This window comes from Gigantopelta aegis, chromosome 8, assembly GCF_016097555.1.
Source record: "Gigantopelta aegis isolate Gae_Host chromosome 8, Gae_host_genome, whole genome shotgun sequence".
Taxonomy (NCBI): Eukaryota; Metazoa; Mollusca; class Gastropoda; order Neomphalida; family Peltospiridae; genus Gigantopelta; species Gigantopelta aegis.
In genome coordinates this window covers 13,120,811-13,133,390 of record NC_054706.1, presented here as the reverse complement: position 1 = coordinate 13,133,390, position 12,580 = coordinate 13,120,811, and the positions used below count along the sequence as shown (strand labels likewise).

Below are 12,580 nucleotides of genomic sequence, written 5' to 3'. Positions count from 1 at the left end.
TATTGATAATGTATTTATTGTTATCTTTGTAATATAACCATGACTACAGAAGTATTATTGTTTAAAATTGTATCTTTATACAGAGTCCATGGAAGATATTAACATATTATAACTTGACCACACCCAAATAGGCATACTGTTGACTCCACAACTTAAGAAATCAAAACAACATTTCTATTATATTCAAGTTTACCTATTTATTAATTGCATTAATACACTGGTAAGTGATTCAGCTGTATACGTTTCATAAAATTTAATATTAATGCCTTACTACCTTCATGATTGTGTTGAACTATTCCAGACATTGAAAATAACATACTCCCTGCTGAAGACAAATGACAGAGCTTTATGTCTCCTGAAACTAGAGGCTACCACGAGTTAGCACTTCAGTATGTGTCAACCACCATTTAGCTTAATACAGACGAATCTAGCTTTAGACAACATTCTTAGACTGGAGGTGGCATTCACTGGTGGAGCAAATATTTGAAATTTTATGTTTCTGGTGCATGTGTTGGGCCACAGTCACTGATAATGGATTGTACCGATGATAAAGCAAAACCCCAAACATTTAGCTAAAGTTGCTTGAAAACAGATAACCTCATTTGACGTCTAGCAAGGCAGACAAACACAGATGAATGGAAAATCCAAAGTTGGACCAAATTCAGTATGAGTACCAGAGAATTCAATATGAATCATCTCAAAGATATCTGCATACTATCAATACATCATGTTCCGAGCCGACTATTATATCTGCAGTTGTGAACCAGAGCATATATCACAATAAAACTACCTTTACAAACCATTGCCGTACTGATGAATCAATCACTTTCCAAAGGCATAACGATGGCTATATTATTATTATTATTATTTTAAGAATGGAATCATTTTTAATGCTATATAGGCATCATATGATGGTGATTTCAAGGCTTGTACATAGGTATAGGGTTATAGGATTGCTGAAGACGAAATTAGTTGAGTCCTTGAAAGTTAAGATGTATAACCATGTACAAGTATATTATGAAGCTCTAAAAGTCGTATGAGACTAGAATGGTCAGTTTACTATTTGGGCAAAAAGCGAACCAAAGAAAAGACCAAGCATAGTTAAAGACTTGCGCCAAATGGAATTTGACAGCCTAACAGTTTGCCAAGTTTTAGCTTAGTTAAACAATCTCTGGAAAGATTTATTCAAATGTCTGTTCCACAGAAATGAAGTTTGTTCAGCATTTTTAATACCTCACAGTTACATAGATGCATTGCTTAGCCTTCTATGAGCATCTCATCTGAAATTTGCACTTTTGGGCTATTAAGTTAGTGATTCCGCGGTGCTCTGCTTTGACAAGCTGTATTATGGCAAATACACACCAACTTATTAAGCATAAAACCCATCTTCCAATTGAACACCCTGATATGTTTGAAGCCTTTCAGATTGGCAACATTTTTTTTTATCAGATGTCTGACAACAATATTTGTGGATGCATTCCAAAAAACCACTAAGTTAACGTAAACAAAGATGCCCGGACTCCAGAGGTCACAACAGAGTTAACGCTAAATTCTGGTGCTAAAAAGATACAGCAGAACATCAATGTGTCATCACAAAAGGTTTTCAAAGCTAAACGTTTAAAGGGATTATGAATATATTCCATAGTACTGGTAGTCAGCCTCATTCAATGTTGATTGAATGCATTTGCTGAGAATATCCATACTGTATAGGCAGTTTCAGTGGATACTGCTTTTGACTTGATGAAGAACAATGTTTATGCAACCTTCAAGGGTGAGTGACTATATATAACAATAAATATCATGACAAAATCAGAATATGAAAAGCAGAAACATTAGCCATTTGTGCCAGGAAAATGAATTGAAGATCAATCACTGTTTGAGTGCATCACTGAGCTGACACAAGGTACAATTCCCAGATATCCTTTAACTTTCATTGGTACCTCCATCATGGACCTTGTTGCAGATGGGCTACTCTTTTCGATTAGCAGCAAGGGATCTTTTATATGCACTATCCCACAGACAGGATAGTACATACGGCCTTTGTTACACCAGTTGTGGAGTACTGGCTGGAACGAGAAATAGCCCAATGGGTCCACCGACGGGGATCAATCCCAGACCGACCACGCATCAAGCGAGTGCTGTACCACTGGGCTACATCCTGCCCCAGAAACAGAAGAATACACTATATATAGCATCTATATAGACTGGTATAATGTCGGTAATTGAAGACTGTGACAACCAGGTTGAAAACAGTGATGGCAATGTAGCACAGAAAGTTTGATATCTGCAAAATATGCATCCATCTTTATCATGACATTTTTAATATATCAAGGCAATGTATGCATTTCCAACTGATTTATTGTTTTGACTGTCTTGTACAACAATATGGTTTTAAACAATAATCTTATTATTACCTGCATGTAACAAAAAATATGTGATCAAAGTACATTTTAAGTTAACAGGAACAGGAATGGGTTTATATTAGAAAATAATAAAATTTGTATTAATATGTAATATTTTATTTTTTTTGTAAAGCCATATGAATTAATGCTCATGTTAATAACTTCATCAGCAAATAGCTTAACAAATGCTTTATGGAAGACCTAAATAATGCTTTTGAGTCCAACAAACATTCAGATACATTAAAGCCCTGAAAAAGTGTAAACCTAAGCTTCAACTGGAATTACTGTTGTAAAATAGCAAAATTGCATTACCTAACATTAAACAAAAAGTGTTATGTGAGACCCTAACCTTCTTATGATGTCATTGTTGCTTCTATTTTTCAGATTTATATCCCATTAATTCGTCTACATTTAGGTTTGCCATGTATATCTTAATAAATATTGTATGATGTTTTTATTTAGTTATCCTGTTAACAATTCCTTTGAAATACTGCTTTTGAGAAAAGGGATAGCATTATCAAAAGGGTCGTTACACAAAACCGCTTTCAAGAAAACTTTATATATAGGATATAAATTTAACTAGATGTCAAAACAAGCTTCTGCTGCAATATGATCCTTCAAAAAGAATATTTGAGGTGCTGTGCCTAAACTTTGTTAAATTTCTGCTGAAAAATAAAACACTGTGAATTGTATTTTGTAACGTTACAGAAAAAGTGTTATATGAGACCCTAATCCTCAAAGGATTTCAATATTGGTAACACACCTGAATTCTCCAATCCATTAACTCCCAATCCTCCCAAGTTTTGTATTCCTAAATGCCATGATAAATATTTTACATTGATTTTTTTTTTTAATAAAGTTTATTGACCCCAAAAAACAAATATAGTAGTGCCAGGGTTGGGGCCCTGGTATCGCTACTTCACAATCGGATAATATGTTAAACATTGTACATATATATATATATATATGTATATAGCACATTAATCAAACAGTAATAATGGACATAGATACATATAAAACATAGTTCATAGTTTTATGGGGTTAACAGAGAAGCTAGAAATAATAGAAATAAAGAGAAGGAATGAGAGAAAGAAAGAAGACTGAAAGATTGAAGGAAAGGAAAATTAAATTAATTTGCAATAGAAAATAGTACATGTATCATTACTACTATTATCATCACCACTACCATCATTACCATATTACTACTACTGTATTATTATTTCACACGTATAGGGATAATGTATAAGATGTATTTTAACTTAAAATCAAAACAGAATAGTAAAAGAGGATGGAAAAAAAGAGTGCTTGGAAGGGTAAGAAATATGTTGTGTATGGAAGAGAAGAAAAAACATTGAAAGAAGGCAGTATTGTCTAAAACAATTAAGAAGGTTTGCCTGGGACAAAATATATTTCGAGATACGCTAAATTTCTGCTTTTTTCTGTTGGTAAAAAGTGGTATTGTTAAGTTTCATTCAATAAAAAGGTCAAACCAAGGATTCCATTTTTTATGGAAAGTTTCATAGCTACAATTTTTAAAAAGAATATATTTTTCGATATCAAATTTAGTTTTTAACATATTTTTAACGCTATTTATATTTTTTTTTTTAATTCTGTATTTTCATACTGTAGATATAATACTTGATATTTATAGTTAACCAATTTATGAAGCTACTGTTTTTGTTATTAGTTATACCAAATATGATCATTTCCTGTTTTACATAAAATCCATGATTTTACTTCTTTCCATAAATTATGAACTTTTTCACACTTAAAAAATAAATGTATTAGTCTTTCTGGATAATTGCTACAAAAGCTTCAAGCATTAGAATCAATATAATGAATCGCATGTAAGAATTTGTTAGTCGCCAGGATTCTGTGCAGAATTCTATATTGAAACCATGCTAAGGATGTATCTTTCACGCTATATGGAAAGGGAGAGTATAAAATGTTTCCCATTCCTGTATATTATATATAAACCCTTTTGATATTATTATGTTAGTATTTAGTATATCGTATATATGTTTGCAGCCACTTTTGTCGTTTAACAACATGCTTAGTTTAAATGGGAAAATGGGATTTTTTAATGATGTAAAAATATCATCATTTAAGTTGTTTAAGTTATGTATAAAGGATGTAATAGCATTTATTAATGAAGCATATTGCAAACAATGTGTAGGTATGTGATATTTTGCTATGAAATCTGCGTATTTTATGAAGTCTCCTTGTTCATTCAATAGATCACCTATAAATATGATACCAGTTTTAAGATATTTTTTATGTAATTTTTTTTTTTTATCTATACATATTTTACTGTTGTACCAAATATTAATACCCAAAATGTCATCTATATTATGTGGTTGTTGTTTTTGTTGTATCTGTAACCAGCTGTGTAATGTATCTCTCCAAAATTTGTTTAGTATTTGTTCAAGTTTAAAAGTAATGAAATAGTCGCCATGTATAATTAAATCGAGTATAGACATACCTGTAATAGATTTAAAGAGATTAGTCCACTTTGGGTTATTAATAATCATTCATCGAATCCATGCATTTTTAAGTGCTATAATGTAATTAGTTACGTTTATCATTTTAATTCCGCCATCTTTATAGTTTTGAGTTATTAAACTGCGTGCTAACTTTTCAATACCATTGTGCCAAATAAATTTAAAGAATAATGTATTTAAATATTTGATTAGTGGCTCACTTGGGTTAGGTAAAACTATAAATAGGTGTATTATTTTAAGAATTATTAAACTTTTTAGAACAGTTATCCTTCCTAAAACAGTAAGCTTTCTAACTGACCATATTTTGGTTAACTTTTCCATTTCTATTATTTTCGATTCATAGTTTAGTTCAATAATTCAGTCTAAATTTACTGAAAAGTTGATACCCAATAAAGTAGACTGATCTGAGCCCCATTCTAGTTTACATTGATTTTACATTGATTTTAATATAGTCACCCTTTAGCAATTCTGTAAAAATATAACACTCATGGAAATGGGGGTAGGGTCACAAAATGGGTGGATACACATAGAAAGCTGTGAGTCCTGCAATACGATCATTAATTTTTCATCCCTAGGGATGTAGCCCATGACAAAAATCACAAAGGCCCATTCGACGTATTGCAGTTTGTTCATTCTGATTATTTTGTATGTTCCATTAATTGCCTTAAAACCTGTATCCTATACAGTTTTTTTTAGTCATTAATTAATGTGATTTAAAACTACAGATAGATTTTGATTTTGTCCTAGAATAATATAAGCTAATTAAATATGATTCATTTTTACCATAACATGGAATAATGTAAAAAAAGGTCTACTAGATACAGTCCATTTAAAAAAGCCAACGACTTCAAATTTTGTTTTTTTAAAATGCATGCAGTGTCTGCACTACGTTGTGAGTTTTATGTTTAGAAAGCCTCGGGCCAAAATTGCAGAAGTTGAGGCTGAGACTGGTCATTCAGGTGCTGTCGAAATCTAGAGCTTAGACTGGTCAGTCAGGTGCTGTCGAAATCTAGAGCTTAGACTGGTCAGTCAGGTGCTGTCGAAATCTAGAACTGAGACTGGTCAGTCAGGTGCTGTCGAAATCTAGAGCTTAGACTGGTCAGTCAGGTGCTGTCGAAATCTAGAGCTTAGACTGGTCAGTCAGGTGCTGTCGAAATCTAGAGCTTAGACTGGTCAGTCAGGCGCTGTCGAAATCTAGAGCTTAGACTGGTCAGTCAGGTGCTGTCGAAATCTAGAACTGAGACTGGTCAGTCAGGTGCTGTCGAAATCTAGAGCTTAGACTGGTCAGTCAGGCGCTGGCGAAATTAGAGCTGAGACTGATCAGTCATGTGCTGTCAAAATCTAGAGCTTAGACTGGTCAGTCAGGTGCTATCGAAATCTAGAGCTTAGACTGGTCAGTCAGGTGCTGTCGAAATCTAGAGCATGTTCTATAATTTGAATCTTCTGCTGCCAGCAGAGACGTGATGTGTTTTGTCACATTCGATTCAGTGTCAGTGCATTTCTTTTTCAACTGGTAGTATACTCACCAGACCCTAAAATCGATGGTCGCCCAATGGACTACCTTTGTAAAATTCTTAGTCGCCCTTAGCCAATAAAGATCGCCATGAGCGACTGGGCGTCTGCTAATTTTCAACCCTGTGTCCATCATTACACAAACCTTGTTTTTTCAAGCTACAGCTCATTTGGAATTTGATCTGAGTAGGATATTTAAAAAAATCAAAATCAAACACTCAATCAAATTGTTTTAATAAGTGAAAAACAACAACAAATTATCCCTAAAAGAATTGACTAACCAATCAAATGATTTGCCAAGGGACAAATAAATCAATGAAATTGTTTGTTCCTAATGATGTATATACATCTTTCTCTTTTTTTTCTTTTTTTTCACTTTCTTCTATTTTCTTTTTCAGAAAAGCTGACAGCATTGTGTTTCCCAGGAGCGTTGAAATGTCACTTCCTAATCTAATCCGGTTTGTCCTCCAGCATTCCAATCACAAGCTGCGTCTGCAGGCTGCACTGGCCGTCTGCTCTGTCACCTGCATTCGCAGGAACCGCGATTACGCAAGGAGCTCTCGCCGCGATCTCGAGCAGCGGCGGTTACGTCTTCAGGGCACCCTCATGCATCTGCTGTCGACCGTCGACACGGGCACCGCCGCTCGCCGAAAGTACACGGAGCTCTCCATCCGCAGTGTCAGCAGAAGACTGATGGAAATGAGCAAGGAAATAAGCGTCGTTGTCAGGTTGTTGAAGCTTTTGGAGTCAGAAATTGACCCATTACCACTGCAGGACTTTCTGGAAGAAGGAGGAGGAGAGCATTTAGAAAGTGACAGCCCAGCAAGCTGACCCACTGTCTTTCCATGACTCTTTATTTATTTATTGTCATATTCATACGTTCCTGTGCTGTGTATATTCTGTATAATTATTCATTTATTTTTCTTTCGTACCTGCTTATGCAAGATGGAATCGGTTCATGTGGAATACAGTGTTTATTACCCACGTGGCCGACATCTGGATGTGTCATAAAAATATATGTTGCAAGAGGCTAGCATTATACACATTAATCCTAGCAGGGAAATATGATAAAATCTTGCCGTTGCTCATGAGGTCATACGAGAATTTTACTTCCGGTATATTTTTCATTTGGGTCAGCTCAGAACGACGGTTGAATATGAAATTGTATATGAAACGTAGACCCTTGGTGGTTGAACTTTGACTGGGAAGGGGGTGGCGAATGGGTGAAGGGGGTGGGGAATGGGTGAAGGGGACTGCATGCATGGGAAAATCTTGTCATCAGGACAAGACTTCCACCATCTCTGGTGTACTATTTATAATGCTTAGTTATGATATATTCTTGTTATCTCTAGTCGAACCTAGAAGAACTTACAGGTACCTGTATTTACTGAAAGCTTATTGTTGTAGATATACTGATTCTAAATAATTCCTGATATACATGTATCTGCAGTATTCTGATGGACTTGCAGAAAGTTTTGTGTTTCAAATTTGTATTCAACCCCACTTTTTCATTTCATTTTGTATCATAAAATCATGCACATTTGTGAAAAACCTATTAGGAAAGGCTCGCCTAGAACTGATTAAATGTTTAGATTTAAAAAAATTTAATGTACCCATCACCCGCAAAATAAAATTGTATTTAAACGAATGGAGAGAAAAAGATATAGCAGACACACTAGGCATACAGTAATAATTATGGTGCAGCCAGCCTGCCCCATGTGATCAGTTTTAGCACAGCTCTAAAAATAATAATTATATTAATAAATAAATAAAATGTCCCTTCCTTCCAACTAGAAATGGCAGCTGCATGTAGCTCAAGGGTACTTGTTTGAATTGATAGGCTGTGTTATTGATCCATTCAGTTCTGTTCTGACCATCCCATTTACTGCTACATGACTTACACATCAACTGAAGTATGTGGTAAGTGCTGTCCTGTCTTGGAAAGTGATATAGAAGGCCCTATGCTGGAAGGAATGGGCATCATCAACTCGTTCAGGCCTGTAAACCATTTTGGAAACTACAACAGAAGCCGAAGATTAGCACAGCGAAAACGCCTAGGGGTGAAAGGGTTAAATAGGGGTGTTGTTACTATATGTTTGATTTCTGATGGCCAGTAATAATCATTGTGTTGAGGTCTCATGTTTTGAACTTGCTTGCCTTCCTTTTCAACTGATTAATATACATTGTATGTGTAACTGGACTGTACATCACATCTGTATATAGTGAAATACGTCTGTTGTACATATTTATTTAATATTTACATGATTATTTCTTTTTTATGCATCTTTTTAACAAGAGTATTTTGAAGTGAATTACAAGTCATGTAAATATCATAAATTGAAGTCACTTTCATGAATTGAAGTCACTTGTCATGAGTTGTGATTTACAAGTTATTTACTTGTCATGAATTACTAGTCATTTTATATGCCCATCTATGATGGGTCGTATTATGGTATGGCATTGTCTGTTCGTCCATCCGTACATCTGTCTGTTAACTTTTTCTTGTCCGGACCATATCTTACATACAGATGCATACAGGATCATCAAACCTCACATGTAGGAACAACATGGGATGGCGGTGTGGCATACTATTACTAGGTCACTGTGACCTGCTTTTCATGGTCTACTGCACATAACAGTAAATCCTTGTCCGGATCATATCGTGCATACAGATGCATACAGGACCATCAAACCTCATATTTAGGGACAACTTGGGATGGCGGTGTGTCGCATACTATTACTAGGTCACTGTGACCTACTTTTCATGGTTTACTGCACATAACAGTAAATCCTTGTCTGGACCATATCTTGCATACAGATGCATACAGGACCATCAAACCTCACATATATGAACAACTTAGGATGGTGGTGTGTCACATACAATTGATCTCTGTGATACAAATAAATCAAATAATTTGTCTATATTCTGAACATCATATGGTTTTCCATCAAACTCCTGACGGGCGTATCATGTACCTCACCGGTAGTCTTGTTTTGTCATGAATTGCATATTTTCTTGTCATTAATTACAAGTCATTTCCTTATTATCAAATAATAACACTGGTTTCTTTTGTTTAATGTCACCACTAAAGCACATTGATTTGTTAATCATCGGCTTTTGGATATCAAACATTTGGTAATTCTGACATAATCATAGAGAGGAAACCCGCTACATTTTTACATTAGGAACAAGGGGTCTTTTATATGCACCATTCCACAGACAGGATAGCACCTATACCATGGCCTTTGATATACCAGTCGTGGGGCACTGGCATGAATGAGAAATAGCCCAATGCATGCATGGGCCCACTGATGGGGATCAATCCCACTGTGCAACAGGCGAGTGCTTTAACACTGGGCTATGTCCCGCCCTGTCCTATCTTTAAGAAAGTGCTTACAAAAAGAGCACTTGCTGCTAGTCAGTGGGCGTAACCTATGTTGTGCAGCAGGTTTCTTTCTTTCACTCAGGGGGCGGGACGTAGATCAGTTGTAAAGAGTTTAGTCTGATGTGCTGTCGATATAGGATCGATCCCCGTTGGTGGTCACAATGGCCTATATTTCTCGTCCTAGCCAGTGCACCATGACTGGTATTACAAAGGCCGTGGTATGTGCTATCCTGTCTTTGGGATTGTGCATATAAAAGATCTTGCTACTAATGGAAAAATGTAGCAGGTTTCCTCTCTAAGACTATATGTCAAAATTACCATTTGACATCGATTAATAAATCAATGTGCTTTAGTGGTGTTGTTAAATAAAACAAACTTTTAACTTTCTTTCACTCTAGACCAAGTGTTACAGTAATAACATGTTAGAGATTTAATAACTGTTGTTTAAAATGTGCTCAAGCAAGGGTCGAAATTGAATGAAATTCCTGCAGACATTTGGTTCGGCTAGCTATACAGACAAAATCTGCCGGGCCAAATGTGATTGACTCAAACTAAGCTGTGAATGTAAACATAACTGCCAATTCGACAATACAACAGGTAAAAAAATCTGGTCAGAATGGCAGTATTTCGACCCCTGTGAATGACATTAAAAAAAACTCATTCCTTTATTGCTTAACAAGGTGAAGACAAAATTAATTAGCCCTTTTTTGTGTTTTACAACAAAAAAACTAAACAAAAAAAAACCTCTTAATTTATGACCATTCTATTCACATAATAATGGTGTTTGTTTCTTTTATTTGAATACATGTACATTTTGGTTCCAAGACCGGCGTCGTGGTAGGCCATCGGTCTACAGGCTGGTAGGTACTGGGTTCGGATCCCAGTCGAGGCATGGGATTTTTAATCCAGATACCGACTCCAAACCCTGAGTGAGTGCTCCGCAAGGCTCAATGGGTAGGTGTAAACCACTTGCACCGACCAGTGATCCATAACTGGTTCAACAAAGGCCATGGTTTGTGCTATCCTGCCTGTGGGAAGTGCAAATAAAAGATCCCGTGCTGCTAATCGGAAGAGTAGCCCATGTAGTGGCGACAGCGGGTTTCCTCTCAAAATCTGTGTGGTCCTTAACCATATGTCTGATGCCATATAACCATAAATAAAATGTGTTGAGTGTGTCGTTAAATAAAACATTTCTTTCTTTCTATTTTGGTTCCAAAGAACAGTGGGGGTTTTTTGGGGGGGAGGGGGGGGTTACCAATCATTTTCTTCAAATGAATCATGTGTAAATATTTATTTCCCATGAGGCCAATCTTATTGGTGTCAGATCTTACCACGCTCTTTGTCTTGATAGATCTGAGCAAAGTCGATGTTAATCCCATTACCAGATGACCTTTCATATGATGGCTCTATGCATCTATTTATTAATGGTCATTGGGATGGTTAAGATATGATTTCTTTCAGATTAATAGTTTTTATCTGTGTGTTAAAAGTTTGTGTGAATATAGTTACTTAATGTTTGATTTTAATATGTTTCTAGCCAGATACATAAGAAAAAATGTTATTTATTATGCAATGTGAATTTTTTTTTTCATTATAGAGTGTAATATTATATATTACATATATCTCATCAACATAAATTAGGAGTATGAAAAATTATGAAATTTGTTGCTATCTCTCTCTCTGTCTCTCTCTCTCTCTCTCTCTCTCTCTCTCTCTCTCTCTCTCTCTCTCTCTCTCTCTCTCTCTCTCTCTCTCCATGCATTAACAAATCATGAACATCTTTAACAAATTATTAATATATGGTAGAAGTTTAATAATGTTTATTTTTCATCTAGACATAGCTTTTGATCCATGCTCAGGCCACCTGTGTTGGAAATAGGAGAGCAGTCCATTGTTCTCTAATAATTAGATCAGAAAATTTCACCAAATGTTCGCAAAAATGCAAAACCTAAAGTTATTTTACAACAAAATATTAATTATTACACAATTTGCTCCCCCCCCCCCCCCCAAATTAAAATAATTTCATAAAATTTGCAGTTAGCAAATTTGGTGTGTGGCAGAACCAACTGTGCATTGTATTTAAAGCAAACATTTGAAATGAAGTAGGTATTTCCACCATTTTTATTACTATTTTTTTTATATTTTAAAGAATCATGACTTTTTGACTTTACCAGGAGACATTAACATCTTTTATTGTATAAAGTTTTACAAATAAATAAATAAGTATTCATTTGCTACTTTGTTAGATTTGGGTGCAAAATGGAATAAACAAAAAAAGAAATAATAATGTACATGTACACATGTACCTGTATGTGCACATGTACCTGTATGCGCACATGTACCTGTATGCGCACATGTACCTGTATGCGCACATGTACCTGTATGCACACATGTACCTGTATGCACACATGAACCTGTATGTGCACATGAAAAAAGACTACAACATACCATTATTCATTTACTATGTTACATTCTGGTGGGGTTGGGGTTGGGAGGGGTGGGAGAGGAATGAAACAAAAAAGATTACAACATACCATTATTCATTTACTATATTACATTCTGGTTGGGAGGGGTGGGAGAGGAACGAAACAAAAAAGACTACAACATACCATTATTCATTTACTATGTTACATTCTGGTGGGGTTGGAGAGGAACAAATAACGTCACTGAACATAATATACAGCAGACTTACAAAAATGTATCTGCAAAAGATCCTTTCACAGTTCTGTGAAATAAAGGTCAAAGACATCACAATGAGTCATAAATAGCTTATTGGATG

The 12,580-nt window shown here is 35.3% G+C and overlaps 1 protein-coding gene across 1 annotated transcript in view; it reads left to right on the top strand.

Moving 5' to 3' along the window:
- The window catches only part of LOC121380245 (thioredoxin domain-containing protein 11-like), an 84,329-nt gene extending 75,378 nt beyond the window's left edge, over positions 1 to 8,951 (top strand). The window contains exon 14 of the mRNA XM_041509074.1: positions 6,814 to 8,951. Within this exon, the coding sequence (XP_041365008.1) occupies positions 6,814 to 7,246 (433 nt within the window). The 3' untranslated portion in view covers positions 7,247 to 8,951. The remainder of the gene's footprint in view (positions 1 to 6,813) is intronic.
- Positions 8,952 to 12,580: the final 3,629 nt, after the last annotated feature.